The sequence below is a fragment of the Seriola lalandi genome, unplaced genomic scaffold, assembly GCF_002814215.2.
Source record: "Seriola lalandi dorsalis isolate HSWRI2012SDOR001 ecotype SW California unplaced genomic scaffold, Sedor1 jcf7180002054968, whole genome shotgun sequence".
NCBI lineage: Eukaryota > Metazoa > Chordata > Actinopteri > Carangiformes > Carangidae > Seriola > Seriola lalandi.
The window spans coordinates 925729-945728 of NW_019525519.1; the positions used below are offsets into that span (position 1 = coordinate 925729).

Consider the following 20000-nt stretch of genomic DNA (forward strand, 5'->3'; position numbering starts at 1 on the left):
ACACACACACACACACACACTAACACTAACACAGTCCCCTGACAATTCCTTCCCAGCAGGCTCCACTCAGCCTTTATTCATTTTTTATATATCACCTCCTGTGAGTCTATTGCTTGGCACGCAGCAATCGCTGCACTTAACCCATTATGCTAGGTAACGCTCCCCAGAACGGTCGCTCCCTCCCCGGGATAAATTATTAACTTCCTCCTCATCCCGCCATTTATCACTGAGCCCCATCGAGCAGAACGGGAGAGCTATTGCTCATATCCATGGCAACAAGGGCCCATTTGTGCAGCAGTTGGATGCTGCTGATGAGCGGAGAAATGAGGAAGAGGAGGAAGAATGAAGACAAATAATACCTGCTTTTATCAAGCTCTCTATTGTTAGCATCAGATCCTGCTCTTCTCTCAAAAACTTCTTCCTCCAACACTGTTATCCTTTTTTACAACCTCTATGTGCCACCCCTTGTCTCTTCGTCTCTGGCTCCTCTCGCCTTATTCACACCAACCAGCCCTCTGCTCAAGACTGAGATGGCAGCAGTATGGGTAATTAGATCAGAGCTTTTCTCTTGTCTCCATGGAGATGAATCATACAGTCAGGGTGACAGTCTGAGCTTTAGCGCTACGCAGTAACCTAATCAGAACGTTTGAACCTCAGCCAGAGCGGCAACATAACCTAATAATACCAACATGAACCTGCAGTGACCTGCATCCCAGCGCACAGCAGTGCACACAGACAGGGGTGACGAGCAGGCCTGGTTAAACACACCAGGTCACATCCCAGGATGTGCTTGTGTGTGTGTGTCGGTGTGTGTGTGTGTGTGTGCTTATGTGCATGAGCGAGTGTCTGAGCTTGAGAGGAGATGGGCCTCACAGGTGTCCTAATTCATCAGCAATCGCAGCTCATGAATAATTAAATGCAAAATGCAAATGCACTCCTTTGATCATTTACATTCATGTCTAACAGCATTAATTAATCAAACAAACCTTTTCTTTATCCCCAGTAGAATGGAAAAAACAAAAAAAAACAAAAAACACTAGCAGTCAGAGTGCACAAACACTTGTACGTACACACACACACACACACACACACAAACACATGCAGGAAGACAAGACAAGTATATGAAAAAGAAAATCCACACAGTAAACAAGTTTACTAATCACACCATTTAGCCACATCTGAAGAAACTAAATTCTGTGTACTGAGCCAGTTAGCGTGACTCAACCTTGGACCAACCACATGGTGAAGGTGACTTAGTATCTCTTCATGTGAGATTACTCTAATCTCCTCTAGTAGCTACACCCACTGAATGCTAATACAGTTTGCAAAAAAAAAAAAACAGAGTGATGTAAGCATAAGCTCTGTGGTGAACGATGACCAGGTGTGTTTCTGTGATAGTAAGAACCCTAGGCTGTTGTTACATATCACCATGTGGAGACAGGTTGTGCGGTACCCTCCCGCTGCAACATGCAACACAACATACATAGACACAGGCACACAAGCAAACACTTATTAGCTAACTCGCACAGTATAATACACAATGCAAAGAGAGCTAGTCTTTGGTTCTCCTGTTAAGAGTGTGAGACAGATGGTTGCTAATGGCTCTGATGGATAACACAACCACACATGCAAACATGGATACACACAGAAAAGACACACAAACCGCAGCAGCCCGATCAGGATTTCATAGGCTTTACGATACGCTCACTCTGAGAGATGGACCTTATAAACAGCCACTCTTCAGCTGACCTCTTGTTTATAGCAACAGTATCACACACAGAGGGAAAACTCATAAAGAAGGAAACAGATCTGCCTCCCTCCTCCTCCCTATCTGTCTACATCTCCGTCCGTCTATCTCAGTTTCTCTCGATTAGCGGTCCTCTCCTTTGCTTAACCTGCAGCCTTGCCAAACCAGTTCCTCTCTTTTCCTTAATAAGTCTGTTTGTATGCAATGCACACTTGTCGAGGCCTAGTTCCACACAAACACAGACTCCGAATACATACACAGCCAAAGTCTTTTAACTCCCTGCCAGCTCCACTCCCCTCCTGTCACACCTTTCTGTCATCAATTTCTCCTCAGTAACAGAGAGCGGTACGTCTGACTTATGGAGGATATCAATATCTCTGTCATAAAGGTGAAGAGGGAGGGGTGCACATCTTGGGCTTCTTTTAGGACACCTCGTAAAGCTAAATGATAGTTGAAGGGGACGAGAGATGGAGGGGAAGGCGGGGAGAGAGTGACGGAGGGAGGAAAAGCGACTGCCGGTTGTTAACGTGATGGCAGGGGGCCGTAAATAACCAAGATACAGATGTACAGCATGTGTGTGACGTTTTGCGTGTGAGGTGTGTCCATGTGTCGACGGTAGCATTAACAAGGTTAAAAAGGACTGTGTGATCACCTGCTGAGTGTGTGTATTTGGTGATTTATGGTAGAGCATTGTCGCCAATGTGTATTATCCACTGGCTGATCCCACCAAGGGATTTATGCTAACTGCCAGTGTCCGAAGTGTCTAACGCTGGGCTGTAAATAGCTGTCCATCTCCGCTGACATTGCCAAACTGTCCATAAACCTGTCACCCAGGACAGTTTCAGTCACACAGGACAGAACTGGCTAGGCAGCTATTAAACTATCAGTTTACACTAGGAAGGGAGGAGTTTGTGTGTAAACGTGTATGTTGGAGGTGTGGTGTTGGTGATGTGTGTGTGTGTGAGCGTGTGTTATGCAGGAAGAGTGTGGTGTGAGGGCGGGCCATTGTGTGCATCTAAATATTCATGATGTAGTTAAAGCAGACAGGTCGACACGAGTTGAGATTTCCTGCGGTTATTGTAAACAGATATATTGCACTATGGTTTGGCCTTTGACACACACACACATGGAGCTGCACAGATGCATTTGTTGACACATATATACACACACACATCCACGCACACACACACAAAAGGTGCTTCAGGATGTGGTCAATGAGTCAGTGTTGAACTGAAGAGAGGATCAATAGAGCTCAGAGTGTTTGTGCATCTCTTGCCCCCCCCCCCTCTCACATTTTCTATGCCGTTTTGAGATCTATTACTTTCCTGTTCTTCATATCTCTTTCTCCCTTATAAACAAAATGCCTTACACAAACAGTAGAGCTGCAGCCCTTACGACAGGGGATTTCTAAAAGGCCAGAAACTCCCAAAAACGCATACATGTCACTCTCTGCAGTGTAATATCGGTCGTCAGCACTGTTCGCATGTGTCTGGACGTGTCCCAGAGGCTGTGTTCATTCTACTGTGGGAGATCTGTGTCTGGTGACTCCAACTCACTGGCACCCCACCAGCAATAGCCTGGATGTGATAGGCAGATGAAAAGAGAACAAGGCAGTGACAGAACGACAAGCAGAGGAGAGGCAGAGAGAACATGTAAAGGACAAAATGCTTTCTTCCCTGGTTGGGAGCATCTCATTTTTTCTCATTAGGGGAACTCATCTGAGCTCAGAGGATAAAAGGAGGACTGATAGCCGGCATTTCTCTCTCACTCCATCTCTCCTCTCCCTCTTTTTCTCCCACTGTGCACATGCCACCTAATTAATTACACCCTACCATCGCATTGCTACAACAACCACTGCCGGCTAATTAACAGTACGCCTCAATCATGACCCCACTTCAAGGGTTCTGGATGTGTTTGTGTGTGTGAGAGAGATAGAGAGCTGGAGGAGGAGGATGAAGAGTATATGTGTGATGTGCTTACGGAGAGAAAGAAAAAAAAAGCAGCAGGAGAGAGATAGAGAGAGAGAGAGAGAGAGAGAGAAGAGGAGGTGGGGCAGGAAGATTGAAAGAAACAAATGGATAAAATGCAGCTAACAAGAAGTGATAAGAACTGAAAAGGTAAGAAGGAATGTAGAAATGAGGATATGAGCACTTTGATCTGACAGACAGATGCTGAAGGGAAGACAGGAGAAAGGAGGCCAGGAGATGGATGGAGCACCTCCTCTTCACGCCCAGCTGGACTCTATCAGCCACACTGGAGCCAGAGAGGCTGGTGGGGAGTCCCGACTATGGGGTGTCTCACCCTGGACACATCACTCCCAATCCCCCTTCAGTCTGTGTGAGCCTGGCCAGACCTCAGCGCTGCTGCAGCCTGCTATGCCAGGCTTCGTGGCTCCTACTGCCCCAAACACACTCATGCTGATCATATCAGAGAGAAAAATGGAGCGAGGCAGAGCCTAGGAAAACACGCATGGGCTGTACAAGCTGGAAACCACGTACACCACATGGAACATCCTCATGGTTGAATTGAGAGCAAGGGAAATGAAGAGAGAGGGATGGAGAGGGAGGGAGCTATAATTTGTTTAGTGTATGTGATTGAATTAGTGTTAGGGTCATATTCTTCTTCACCCACGTCACACACACGGAGAACTGAAGCCCAGTGGGGCAATCACAGCATTAATAGCGCTTGACTGAGCCTACACACACACACACACACACACACACACACATATATACACATTTCCTGTGTATCTGCTCAACAGTTTATGTAGAGTGAGGACAGAAGGGGGGGGGGTGAGAAGATGAGATGAAAAACAGAAAAGGGGGATCACAGAGGAAGTAAAATATATGAGAACAGGAAAATATAGTAAAATGAAGATCAGTTAGGGAGATAAAAATGTCACAGTTTAACAATGGTCAGAGATTTTAACTAATAATTATCTTATGAGTGCTAAATTATATTTTTGTATTGTATTGTATTGCCAAGTAACGGATTTACATTGTAAATACATCCAGACAGGTAAATATAAGAATGAATGTGAATTAACATGTCTTGCATCTAGTTTTGCTACCACAACAAAAGCCTGTGCTGCCCTTGGCACAAGACAAAACCCACATTTGCATCGCGCAAAATAAAAGACCTGTAAAATTATTTTGCTAGGGGTGACCATTCCATTGGTACCAGGAAGAAGTAATTATAAGGTCAGGGAAGTGAAAAGAAGTAATTTTGAGATTTATTTCTGTAAGGTAATTGGAAATTGTTAATTTTATTTAGTCGCTGATCACATGGGAAATTTTACTTAGCTTAGAAATTTAGCTGTTGGACAGGATAAGTCAATATACACTACTACTACTAATGCAATATTTGTACACAAAGGTGAGTGAAGGCACGGGACAGAAAAGAGGTGAAGATGTTCCTCAATGTTATTAGCATTTTCGTAGGTGTTCAACCACACATAAAATGATGTGAAATAAAGATTAATTCATATAACACCTTAAATATTTACTGTAATCCATTTTTTAATTTGTATAAGACATAATTATGAGACTGTGTTAAGATTTCCTTCATTTTTTCATGATATGATAACACCAACATCATTAGAAAAAAACTGACATTTAAACACTGTCACAAGACCAACATAAATGGAAACTGTAGGGGAAAAAAGGGGACAAAGGAGAGGAAGAAAGAGTGAGAGTGAAACAGAATGTACTAGTAATGGGCCAACAGCAGAGTAGAGAGGCCATGTTCACTGTCAGCCATTAACATGGCCAGGACTAAATTATTCACTGCACTCCGTCACCTTACACAAGCCTGGGCTAACTCAGACTAAAGAGGGCTGTGTGTGTATGTGTGTGCATGTATACGTGAGTGTGCATGTGAATGAACAGTGGCTTGTAGAGACGTTGTAGAGAAGGATTCCTTTAAAGAAGGGGCTCACTGTTGCCATCCTGTGGCTAAAACAAGTAACATACTGTGTACAAGCCATTTCTGTTAGAAGACACACACACACACATACACACACAGGAATAAGAAAATGTCTTTAAATAAGTCTGAAAAACATGCATGCAAACAGTGTACTAGCTCTAACCTTTAGATGGCCTTAATGTGCAGTAGCAAGCACACAAATACATAAACATGCAAGCACATAAACTGTGCAAACACAAAAAGACGGGGAGGAACAGAGAACTGTTTTGTGTAGAGGAAGTTGATTTCCACACAGCCTGCTGGTTTACTATGGAACTGGAGAGGCTGGTTAGCAGGAGCAGCTGGGCAAACAATACAACCTCACCTGGAGTCATTTACATGGATTGCGTGTGTGTGTGTTTGTGTGTGTGTGTGTGTGTGTGTGTGTGTGTGTGTGTGTGTGTGTGTGTGTGTGTGTGGTTGTTATGTTAAGAGGGGTGTCTCCTGTTGCTGCTCTTCTTCATCATGTTCCTGAAAGTGCCGTTGGCAAGGAAACCAGAGAGAGAGAGAGAGAGAGAGAGAGACAGAGAGAGAGACATGAGAGATAAGTCAAGGAGCACAGTTTCGGGTAAGAGCAAAATGAAATGGGGAAGCAAAGGCAGACAAATGAGAGGAAAAATAAAAGCAGAGAATGGGGCAGGGCGGTTAGCAGGGATGGGATGGGATGGGTGTGTGTGTGTGTGTGTGTGTGTGTGTGTATATGTGTGGGGGGGGGGAGTTAACAGAGGGGAGAGGCAAAGAGCATGTGACAGTGTGACCCATGCCTCCCACTGACAAGCTTTATTACAGTCCCACCTGCAGCGAGACAGCAAAAAGCACTTAGCCTCAGCCAAGTCGCCTGACACTGGAGGACAGTTTGAGAGGGAGAGAAGGAGAGAGCGAATGGAGGATCGAAGAGCACAAAGAAAGGAGGAAGAGAGTGTGGAGGTGGAGACAAGGTGGCCGGGTGGGAGGAAAGGATGATTGAAGTCATGGGGTAGCAGAAAGGTACGTAAAGGAAAGGAGATATAAAGAAAGGGGACGAAAGGAAGAAAACATGAAAAGGACAGAAATGAATCCAATATTGCTCTGTTATTATTTTTGTTCAAGCATCCTGACTTTTACTTACACTCCAATATGGATTGATCTCAACTCTCTAGTTCTTTTAAGACAGTGGATTGTTGTGGTGTGTTATATAACATCGTAAGGTTTTCTTATTTTTGTCCATCTCTCGGAAATAAAAGGAGAAACACATACACAACACAGCCTGCAGCCAGCTCTGAGTGCACAGACAGTGGGGCTTAATCCTGCTTGAACACCTGTTTCCTGGTGAATGTAAGGTCAAAGGTCGGAGTCTGGAGGTCTTTCACAAAGTGGTCATCCTTTTGAGGGCTACTGCTGAAACATGTCTGTAACCTGACCTCACTGCTCTACATTGAGCCTTAACCTCACATCAGGTGGCCTCACCAATGCCTCAATACTCCCAAGTCCACAAAGGGAATTTTTTGCTCCATGCTGCTATATATATATATATATATATATATATATATATATATATATATATACACATACATACATACATATTTATGCTTTCAAATATATTCACCCTCAAATAACAGAACACACACTCAGATGTCATCATTAAGTGCAATTCATGCAATCCATGAGAAGGAAATAATTAAGAAGATGAAATGAAGAGAGGTTTATTACTTCCTGAACGGCGACAGCTCACATCTATTAGCGCTCCAGCCTGCTGATGTATCTGCTGATGAGCTATGGCCAAGTAATGACGTGCTCCGCTGGCTGTGAATCTATAGGTCTCTCCCCAAGTCTACTCTTTCTGGCTCCCAGGCTCTGGATGGAAAACCACAGTCACTAAATCAAACCCATCCGGAGAGAAGGGGAGAGAGAGGGAGAGGGAGGGAGAAAGAGCATTTGGGGGGGGGGGGGCCTTACGGCCTGTTTCTCAGCCTTTCGGGGGAGAGGAATGTGTTGGAAAGGGTACAAATCAACCAGGAGTGACTGCACAATAAGGTCAGTGTGACCAGAGGAGAATCATGACTCAAGCGCTAGACACGCACAAACACACACGCACACAAACAAACACATTAAACACACAAATGCAAACACAGTGAGTGATTGAGTCAGGGCATAACCCCATGCCCACCCTGTGAGTGGCTAATAACCATGGCACAGTGCCAAACCCACTGTCTCCTGACTGATTTCCCCAGGACTGGCGCCACTCTGCAGAACAGAGCTCTGTTTCTGAAAAATCCTGTGATCATTACATTACTGAATTACTCAAATAGATGGATGAAAAAACAGCCACGCAGGCTAATCCAGCCCGTTTGCCCCCTCAAGAAAAGATGCAATGGAACAAACAATGGGAACACTGTGAATTAATATTTGTTTGTTGAGACTGCTTCCTCTCGCTTAACACACACTCAAACACACCTCAACGCCCACTCTGCTGGACTGGAAAAAGAGGGCAGTGAGGTGGCACTCTGCCAAGCGTGGTGCTGCCAAGGGACTCGGTATACCCTGGTCTCCAGTGGCATTTTAATCAGACGTACACACTCCCACACACAGACTCACCACACACACACACACACACACACACACACACACATGTACACACACACATATACACACTTCCATCTGCTGTGCTTCATGGGAGCAGTGGCAAGCATGTCACTGTTATTCGAAGTTAGCCCACCCTCCTGCCCTCCCTACTGAGGGCAACAAAAGAAAAGAAGAAAAGAAAAGAGAGGGAGCTGAGGAGGGGGAGCAAGCAGTGGCATTCCTCTCCATACCTCTGTCACCCTCCTCTCTCTCTCTCTCTCTCTCTCTCTCTCTCTCTCTCCCCCGTTGCCTCCCCATTCAGTGTCCTTGTTCTCCTCTCGCCATACCTTTCCCTCCCTCTTTCCCTGTCATCCATCAGCTGTATTCTTCCTGGCACTGCTCCTCTCATCTCACCACCTGCTGGTCTGTTCTCTGTACAAGAGATACAGGGATGGGCACCTATAATCACCCTGTCTTGGACAGGCAGTTCCTCATTTCGTGTGTGTGTGTGTGTGTGTGTGTGTGTGTGTGTGTGTGTGTGTGTGTGTGTGCAGTATGCGCACTTGGAACATGGCTGTTTGTGAACCTGACTGCTGTGTTCTCCATGCAAGACTCTTAATGTGAAATGTTAACCGCAACGGCTAAAGCAACAGCTCAGACATTGATCCTCCTCCCAAGCAAATGCGGTTTGCCAGATATTGGGAATTACCCCCCCTCTGTGCCCCAACCAGCACCCACACCCAATCTTCAATGGTCCTCCATGCTCCCACGGTGGGTAATTGTAATTGTATTGAACTGGCCAGCAGCCAAGCGCACAAGACTGCCAAGTCTGCCAAGTCCAGCTGTGCCGTTGCAATCAAAACACACTCACAGCTTTTCTCATGACAATCACATCAGCAGCATGTGTAATTCTGTGACAGAAACACGCCCAGACATACACATAGGTGCACACAAACATAGACATTCATGTCTCTAAACCTATTCAGTCAGTATGGCAATATCAAGGAAAGAAGACTGTGATGAAACAGTAGAAGGGGACAGCATGAAGAGAAAAGGCTAAATTCATACAAGAGGTAAGAGTGATAGATGCTGTAGCAGTTCATATACAAAGAAGAGCATAATGGTACCAATTTACCTACCATACATTCTGCCCTTTATATTAGTTCTGTGTGTCCCTCCCTCCTCGGTCCATAACCACTAATAATGATGTGTGGTTGTTTTGAGTCTGAGCGTCAGCTGACATATGCAAAGATTTCAGTGAATGTCTTCATGGGTCAACCAAGATGTCACATCCTCTCCCCTAAAGTCTGATTCCTGTCTGATAGAGGCTCATGATGTGCAGCGATATGTTTAGACATTTTGAATGAGAACTGGTTGTTGCATTTCTCTATTTTTGAAAGATTTCTGATCTGGATGTATTTTAAAGTGTCTATCTCTGACACACTCGCATTCACAAATACCCACATCTAATCTATTTAACATTATGGTGCGATGTGAAGTGCACATCCTCCCTCTGTCTTTACACCCCCTGATCAAAACAAATATTTAAAATAGAGCTACAACTATTAAACCATTACATATTCACACATGCATGATTAAAACCCAGCAGACTGCAGTGGACAGCAGGACTGTGTAACTGCAACTGTCTCAACTTATCAGCCTGTCCCTATAGCCTCACTAGAGCTATTACAAAGGGACCCATTTAATGATTTAAACACGACAGTCTTAAGATCATGACTGATTGCGCACCTCTCTACTCTATTTTGTGTGAACACCACAAGCGTGTCTTATGTCACGTTTCTAGCCTGAGCGGAAGAAATGGGCCGTGTCATGTCAGTGTGAGCCACAGCGCAACACACATGATGGAGAGCACTTAAATAACTCATGAAACCTTGTTCTCAACCCACACTAGACCACTGGGAGGAACATTCAGTCTTCTGCATGTATGTATGTATGTCTGTGGGTGTGCGGTGGCCCCCTTTGTCACGACTGTTTAACCAAGTGCTTTTGAGTGTGTTGTGGTTGAGCTAGTGTGCCTGTGGTGTGTGTGTGTGTGTGTGTGTGTGTGGGGGGGGGGGGTTCAGTTGGAAAGAGAGCTTGAGATGAGTTTCTGTAAATGACAGGGGGGCCCTCACGGCTAAACAGAAATAGCCTCAGAGAAAAAGAAGCCAGTGCAGGAGGGAGCTGTGAGCAGGAGCGACAGATAGAGCAGTGGGGAGATAGAGAGAGAGAAAGTGAAAAAGAAAGGGTGGAAAGTTAAAGACAATTAGATTTACAAAACTCCTGTGTAGTGTGAATGTTTGTGTAAAAAAAGCCAAAGGGAGAGGGAATAGATGCCCAGTGAAAAGGCAGTCCAGCTACACTGATGAGAGGAGACAGCAGCACTTTCCACATAAACGCACTGAGCTCCAAAAACCCACTGTAGTGATGGACTCCCTCGGGGCATACTCACACACGTACACACACACACATCACTTATTTTTTCTGTCCCTGCCTGCTTCATCATGACATATTCTACCTCATCTTTCAGTCTCACTTTGTCACTACCATCCTTTCCTTTACCAGTATCCATATATATATATATATATATATATATATATATGTACACTATACACTATATACACATACACACACACAAACACACACACACACATACATATATATATATATATTTATATATATATGAAGGAGATGTGAAATGACTAACTACAAAGCTTGTAATTCATCGCTGCGGGTTGAGTATGGCAGGAGTAAAAAATTAACTGAGGTCTCTAAAAAAACAAAAACACAATGAGACAGTGTTTAAGCATGTGCATCTGCGTGTGAAAAAGTAACAAGTGTCAGTGTACAGATGTTTGAGAGTCTTTGTGTGTACGTTATATAGGCAGGTTTGGTTTGCTTTGTTAGATAATGAAGAGCCGTTGCTATTAAACAATACAGTCAAAGTGGGGTGAGAGATCAAATCCCCTGCACATTTGCAAAACAAACAGCAGGGAAATGATTATCATCTCCTCTGCTGTCACACAGCAGCATGTATAGGTTGACTGTTGTAATGCCAAAAAATCTAGTTTGGGTCAGAGGGCAATAGGTATGTAGTTATATATTGATCAAATAAAATGGTGATGTAGGAGAGTAGTGAGTTACAAGAGGAAGAGGTGTTATAAGACCTATAAGATCTAAGAACAAGCCAGAAAAGAAGAACTCAAAATGAATTTTTGCCACTCTTCAGTCTCAGTGATCAAACTGCCTCAGACCTCATCACATTCACTCCAGGGGTGTCACTGCTTCCTGTGTAGCCGCACAGCAGGGTCAGGAGGACACCTCTCACAGGAGCAAAGAAGCAGAGATAAGATGCCTGCTAAGTGACGACACATATATTCTAAGGCGATGGCTCACTCTTACTAATGATGAAGGCTCTCTCTCACAGTTGTGGCCACACAGAGTGACAAGATCAAGAAACAATCAATATGAAACATGAATAATAATGCCGCGAGAGGTTGGAAAATAGTGAGAGGGAAATTTAATTGCACGGATCTGTGCTAACATCTGTTGAAGATGACACTGGTGTGGAGTGAAAGGCAGAAACTGAGAAGAGTAAAAAAAACAAACAAACAAAAAAAGACAAAAACAACATTGTAGAGTGTTCTGTGGCATTCGGGAGAGCAATACTCACTGGGATGTGGGCGGTCAGCTTGGTCAGATTTCTCTGGCTCCGAGGTCACTGGGCGAGACGGAGTATGGTCACCTGCAGGTTGCGAGGGCCCTGAACCTGAGTCCACCTCCTTACTGGTTCCAGCCGCAGCCTCCATCGCGGCACTAACCTGAAAGACATAACCACATAATTAACATCCTTGATGGCTAATACACAAGAAACAAAAGAAGAATCTTTGCAAAATTAGGGAATCCATTTGTAGGATAGAGGTTGAGTTCATTAATTACCACTGAATCAATGAGTGACTTCACTATAAATCCCCAAGATTAATTACCAACAACCCAAGATACAGATTCTGATTCTCTTAAACTGTTCAGAAAATGTGAACAAAAATGTGTCTTTCCATTATTGGGGCTACAACAACAATATTCGCATCATTATCAAATCTAAACAGTAAAAATAGACTCATATTGTAAATATAGCAATTAAGTGCTGATCTAACTCCGTCATTGTTGCAGCCATTTTTAGCTGCTGTCACAGTGCTCAGATTTCTGCTATAAAAAGACAACAACTGAAGGGGATGCAGCGCTGGGTGAAGCAGTGTCCCTTCCCTGAAGTGACAGAGCCACAAAACAGAAAGACAGACAGACAGAATCAAAGAAGGAGAGAAACAGAGAGAGAGAACGACTTTTCCTGACAGCCCAAGTCTGCTTGGATGTACTGTACTCTGCTCCCCTCCACAGCTGAAAGAGGAAAGAGGGATGAGGATTCAGGAGCGAAACAAGCTGACCATGAAAAGAAGAGGGAGAAGCAGAGGGTGGCTGTCAGCGAGGAGAAAGAGAGCAGTGGGGGAGAGTTTAAAAGAGGCTGTGATGGCTCCCTCCATTGACGAGTAGCAGAGAGACAGGCAGGGGAGGTGCAGCGCATCTTAAGACAAAAAGGCACCCTGGGCTTATGAAATATACATAGCTCTCAGCAGGAGACAGAGACACAGAGCGACAGAGCAGGAGGGCCCTGAAGACTGACGAGACTCCACTACCCCTCCTAAACACACACTGCTAAAAATAAAACACACAGACACATTCCTAATGACTTCTCATGAGTAGCCAGGGGGGAAGTAGTTAGTGCTTTTTTTTCTTCTTTTTTCTTTTTTATTTTGAGTGCGTGTGTCTGTGCTTACATTCACATTCACACACACACACACACACACACACACACACACACACACACACACACATATGCAAGTGTTTGTGAGCATCAAGGTGCATCAATGCCTCCTCCTTCAGTTACTGAGTAGGAAAAACCACAATAGTAACTATGACACAAAAACTGACAAGTATTTTGGCTGTTGGCCTATATGTAAATTCCACCTGCTGGTCTAGGGGATTTTTTTTTGGGGGGGGTGGAGGTTTGTTTCAACTGCCTCTCTCTGACTTGCCCACCTGCCCTCTCTTCAAGCCCAGACAGCTGCCTCCGCCACACCAGCAGTTAAAAACTATTTAAACAGACCTCACTCTACAATAGCATCACCCTTTGTTCAAGCTAACGATTCACCTCTCCCACACTCTCCCACTAGTAGGGGCTATGCCCCTGAAGTATTGCATGTGCGTGTGTGTGTGTGTGTGTGTGTGTGTGTGTGTCTGCTGACAGAAACTGGGTTTGTTTACTTATTTGCTTTGTATCCCTACTTATCTTACCCCCCCCATCAGATGCGTTGGGTGTGCCTCCCCTAACATTTCAGGTGTAAATAAAAAAAGTGCAGCTAAATAGTCATGTCTGAGCCTGGAGATTACACCTACTCCAGAAAACAAACCTGCTGACACGTTTCATAACCTTTTCTGTCTCCTTGCTGTCTACCCTTTTTTCCTTCCTCCTTCTTTTGTATTATAGGAGTAAAGTGCACATGTGAGGTACATGTTCATGAATTCCCCACATTCTATAATAAATTGCAAAAGTATGACAGAGTAGGCAACTAGAGAGGAAACTAACAGTGTCTGAACTGCCCTGTCAGGTCAGGGCCACAAGCCTTTGTAATTTAATTACTGAGATATTGTTGCTTCTCTCATCCACTAAAGCAGATGGTAGAGAGTAACACTTGACATATTGGTCTTAAAGAACAAGCTGTAAGCCAAGATTTGATGGCACGAACATAGCTGTTGCCATCATTGCTCTCAAATGACTCATTTTGCCCATATAATTGGGAAGAGGCGTGATTACTTAAAGCATGTTATTGCTCAATAGAGCATTATTGTGGGTGCAGACATTAGATAGTTACGAGTCTACAGCAGGGGTTGCCAACCTGTCAATTGCGATTGACTTGTCAATCTTTGTGAAACTCTAAGTAGATTGCATAGCATTATGGAGAAAATAATAATACTAAAATAATACAACTCCTAGAAATTATGTTTCTATACAACTAAACCTCAACAGCAAATTTGTTTTGTACATAATGTAATCGCTGCCTGGATTATGTTCAGGGGCAGCATGTTTTTGTGATGAATAAAGCACTGCATCTATTGCCATGTTAGTTTAGCATGGTAGCATGCTAACATTTGCCTCCAAACATCATCAAGGAACCTTGAACTTCAACAAAACCTTTGTTCCAATCCATGTAGATAAGTGAACATTTTAACATGCTGGTGGTACTAGAGTAAAAATCAGGGGAACATCAAAGTCAGTATGCTTCATCCTCTGCGTACCATGAATAATTTCAAGGCTATTCAATTACTAGTTGTTGCGATATTTCAGTCTTGACCAAAGTGGTGGAACAACCAACCAACTGATCCTGCGGGCATGGGAAAAATATGAAATGATTTGTTTTGTGATTCCATAGAAGGCAAAATAAAACTAAGATATAGCTGTATTACTGCTTTTTTAATTCAAGAACTGTGTCTGCATTTATGTGCACACTCATGTTGATATATGTGCCCTGTGAATGGAACAGGAATAGACCAGGGACATGTAAAATGGAGCGCAAGAGTCAGGAGGTGAAATGAGAAAGATCTACAGAGGTAGTACTAATTGAGGTTAATTCCACAGTTCAGCATTATCATCTCTAATCGGTAAGGAGGAAGTTGGTAATGGATGATGTCGCAGGACACAATGAGAGAGCCTGTCAGCTGAAATCACGCAACAGTGCGGAGTACTGGATGCCCTCAAAGGATCAGAAGACATTAGCAGCTCAGCGCAGAACATGATAGGAAGCTGCAGATAAACAGAGAGGCTGGAGGGCCTGCAGGCTTACACAGGGAAAAGTGTGAGTACTCGTGTGTGTGTGTGTGTGTGTGTGTGTGTGTGTGTGTGTGTGTGTTAGAGCGAGAGAGGCTTGTCAGTCAAGACAGTCAAAACCTCTCTAGTCATCTGCCTGTCTCAACCCACATCTCACCTGTCAACCTTTTGAAGCAGTGCTGACATCGTCTTGCGCACGCACACACACACACGCACACACATACACGCATGCCCTGCTCTGGGCTCAGTATAACTTCCTAGTAGTGACACACAGTGAGTGATGAGGGGATACACATGCACATCACCCAGGAACACAAGCACCCTCTAACAATTACTTTCTCTCTCTCTCTCTCTCTATCTATCTCTCTCTCTCTCTCTCGCTCTCTCTCTCTCTCACACACACACATACACTCATTGTGACCTAACCCAGGCCTCTCCTGGGACAAGCTCTTTCATCACAGCCATGCCCGTCGATACTTGAGCCCTGCACAACATCTGTACACACCTACCAGATTCATTAAGGAGGAGGACAGAGTCGAAAGCAAAAGGATACATCAATAAGCAGAGGAGGTGGCCACACATGTGTGTATGCGCATGTGTCACCAGGGGGCAGGGCCATCCATAAACACTGCTGACAGTCTAGACAGGAAATACACTTGAGGATGTCGATAAGTTAGTCAGTGGGGGTGAAAAGAGATCAATAGGAACCCAGGATGATGTCAGTGGCTGCAGATGAGATCACCTGAGGCAACTTAGGATCTTCATATGAATAGTTTAGATATGACATCAAATGTAATATCTCAAATTGTTCCATATTATCTATTTTACGGGAACAAGGAATTGAATCCTTTTACAGGAAATTATAATATCATGAATAAATGCTTGAAATACTCCTCCACAACCAGCTTGAAAGTCAACTAAGACTCAGTACAGACTTTTGAAAGACCTTCAAGCAATGAATTATGTAATTATTCTTTGATTCCTCTGGTGGCAATCCTTCACTACACTGGCATTATCAGTTGAGTCACTATTTTGTTACATCATTTCGTGTTTTGAGTTGTACAGCAGATGTTTATTCATGTGAAAATACCATGGATTATAACTTCAACATTGTTGGGAGTAAATAGCTCCAGAAGCATACTGTGATTCTACCTTGAGATTTGGGAAAATGAAGGAGATGAAGCCGATTTTCACCCACAGGATGTGACTGCCCTATATCACATTGCCTCTCTTGGCATGGTTTTGAGTGCGAGTGCCCACGTGTGCGCACACTCGGGCCGATGTGTGTTTGCGTGTGTTCTGAGCTCGACTGACATTTCCTCAAACGTGGTTGACATTTCCAGGGGATTTGAAGATTTGATCCCTTCTGTGTTTGAAGAGTTGTGTGCTGCCCTCCTCACAACACTAAGGGAAACGCTGCAGCGGAGCCGGCAGCGTGCCCTGCCTTCAGGGCCTTACTCCACAGCATTTGGAGAAGCCCGTTCTCACTCACCCATAGTCTGATCAGGAGAAGACCTGCACTATACATTGCCTGCCTTTTAGAGATGACTGGTTCACTGCTTGGTCTTTTACTTAGTATTGCTGTTTCCCCCTGAGCTGTGCAGTGTTTCTGCTTCTCTCAACTGAGGCAGAAAAGCTATCACCAAAAGATATGAGAGAAGAAAGTAGATAGAGATGGTGTGGGAGGGAGCGAGAGAAACCAAGAAAGCGTGAGAGAGAGGGAGGGAGAGATCTGTTTCTCCTGCTACAGGCTGGTTAGTGGAGCGAACTGACACAGACTGACATCTCTCTTCCACGGAGGGCAAGTTAAAAAGAGCCTTACTACTCTTTGTCCATTGCTCTCTCTCTCTCTCTCTCTCTCCCCAACATTCACTCCTCTTACTCTTTCAGCTGTCCTGACCTCTCTCTCTCACTTGCTCTCTTTCCTCCTCTCTCTGATCACCCTGCAGCTCCCATGTCTTGCTTTTTCTGCCTGGATGAAATCTGTAGCAGTCCTGTCTAAGCCTGAGGCTCAAATTACACTCCACCACCCTGTACTGGCCACACATCCACAATCAAACACACACAAATGTACACACATGCAAGCCCATACAGTAGCCACGAGGACGCCCAGGGCCCAAACACAGGTCAGACTTGGGTCACTCAAGGGCAGAAGGACAGAAGCAAGCCTCACACTGAGGCTGATCTGAGGGCAGCCGGAGAGACACAACAAGAAAATACACACAAAAAGATGCATGTGAACACACAGAGATACACATGCATGCACTAACTATCCTATCAGCCATCATTAAATTGTAATAGACTTTAAGCTAATGTTTACTGAGAAAGAGAATTTAGCTTTCTTATTTGATTGTCTGCATGACTGAAGGGGTAAAATATGCACAGACATATATACACACACAGCTGGAATACTAACCCCACAGCTACAAAAATGTAAAATATTGACTATTGCTCAATCTGCCCTCCCCTCCAAAGTAAGACTTGCAATTACAATGCAGTTTACCATCTCGTATAGACAAATAAAACAACTACAACACTGGAACCAATGCTGGACACGACCATGGAGCAAATCACAACTTGCTTTAGTCTCTTATCCAAAGAAATAACTCAGCAAACATTATAATTGCTAATAAGATTCAGACAGAATCAGCAGTGTGAATTAGGTCGAACCACACCTGCATGTTGTGTACACAAGGTAAAGCAAACTCCCCCGCAGTACAGGATACTGGCAGTCAGCAGATCAACCAAAGTGGGTGCTGATCTGACCTCAGCGCTCACTATCATCCTGTCCTTCATATGCCAGTGATCTCATGGTTGTAAAACATGTGCATCCTGCTAGAGAACAGAGCTCAAAGGGAGGGAAGCGCAGCATATGATGTATCGCAGTACATATTTTGCCACTCCCTGGGTCTGTTTGTCCCCAGAAACAGGATGCATGGGTACAAGTGCCTCAGTAACTATGTGATACTTTATTGGTCCCCGTAGGGCACTTTCTCATCCCCCACTTCAAGGCATGTCATAGCACACAGCACGAGCAGAGAGGGGATTCACATGTAGGACTTCCATGGTACCGCTGCATATATACACACATGAATATGTGTAGTGTATTTTACTCCTGTCTGTCTATCTTTTTAAGTTTATCTTCAGAATTCAGTCAAGGTTATCAGACTACTATTTCTGAGTTATTTGAATTGAGACTTGGGCGTCAAACCTAAGAGAGAAGAAGCTAGATGGATGTCAGTAAATCAAGAAAAATGTTCTTCCATGGCCCAACAGTGTGTCCTTGGGCTAACGCTCCAGATACATAAATGCACTCAATCTTACTCAGCCTCAGACACAATGCTTCATATACAAAAAGTGTGTGCAGAAAGGTAATCACTTGTATACGCAAAGCCACACACACACAAACACACACAGAACTGGTGACGACTGCAGGGCTGCATCGTTCTCCCAGGTCAGTTGGGAACTCTAACAGGAAGAGGGTAAGTGCTATCGATTGGCTTCTTCCTGCTTGGCCCAGCTGTCAGGGCAAAAACAAGCTGACCGTTTGACCGTCTGATTTCCAGTGAAGCAAACAACTACATGTGCACGCACACGCACACACACACACACACACACACACACACAAGACAAGAATATGCATATACACACACACACACACACACACACACACACACACACACAGTGGCTTGCCTTCCAGTTCCTAAAGGATTTGGGATACACCTGAGGCTGTCCATTGTCAAGTGCTTTCTTGTGTGTGAGTGAAGAGTGAAGAAGGTTAGGAGCCATCAAGAGGAGAAATGCACGAAAATATGATTTAATATAATAATTATTAGCAGTAACGGTACAATTTGTTGTAATTAGCCCTGTTGGTCAACCTGGCAGTGATCTGTAATTGCTTTCAGCTCATGACCATAAAAAGCATTAAGCGGATACAGAAAATAAATGAATTAATAAATATAATTAATTTTGCCTCTCATTTCGTCATGGAAATCGACCTAGAGCATCATAGGCTATGTTTGTGATCTGTTACATGCTTTCAGACTGTTCCTGAATATGGCTGTATGTGTGGGGTGTGTAGTGCTAGGAGAGCTAGTAGGTAGACAGACACTTGGGTCGATGTAAAAACACTCCTCTGGGCAGCAATGTGACATTATGAACAGAAATCTCTGCTGCAGTCGGCTCTCTTCGATGGCATTTAGATATAAGGCAGAGGAAAGATGGAGGGATACAAATCAGGAGGAAGGATTAGTGGATGAACAGATAAACACACTAACGGAGACAGAGAAGCTGCTCATAATGGTTTAACAAATCAAAGGGAGGGATGGAAGAAGACAGCAGAGGCAAAGGGGTGTATGTGGGTAAACTTGCACTAATGAGTCTATGTCTTCTGCCCAGCCGTACATAAACAGCTTATTGAACAGCCGTGATCAGACAACTCTGGAGTCACTCCGAAAAAAATAGATCAGCCTCTAACACTGACCAGGGGACTACTGAAAAGTACTAAAACAAGACTGTCAACTACAAGGGTCTACAGCCAGGAACACATTCATTCTCAAACTCAGAAAACATAATAAAGACAGGTGTCAAGTGTCTTCTACTCACCAAACTAGCCAAATGATAAATGAAATATTGAATACGGTATTTAAAAGGTGAACACTTTTAAGGTACAATACTGACACAGAGAAACGATAACTACAATTCCATTTTCAGTATTGCTACTGATATTATTTTACACCCACAGTCTTCTGCCAGCTGAAGTATACAGTAGTTGTAAAACTCACTGTGGCTCAGTGTAAATACAACAAGACAAGATCAAAACCTAGTATATGGCTCAGCCGCCTATGAGCAATGTGCAAAATTCTTTAT

The 20000-nt window shown here is 44.0% G+C and overlaps 1 protein-coding gene across 2 annotated transcripts in view; it reads right to left on the minus strand.

The window, feature by feature from the left end:
• The window catches only part of gse1b (Gse1 coiled-coil protein b), a 168419-nt gene that overhangs the window by 103090 nt on the left and 45329 nt on the right, over positions 1-20000 (minus strand). For both annotated transcript variants that reach the window (XM_087170896.1, XM_023395749.2), the window contains exon 2: positions 11925-12072. In XM_087170896.1, the coding sequence (XP_087027022.1) occupies positions 11925-12072 (148 nt within the window). The remainder of the gene's footprint in view (positions 1-11924; positions 12073-20000) is intronic.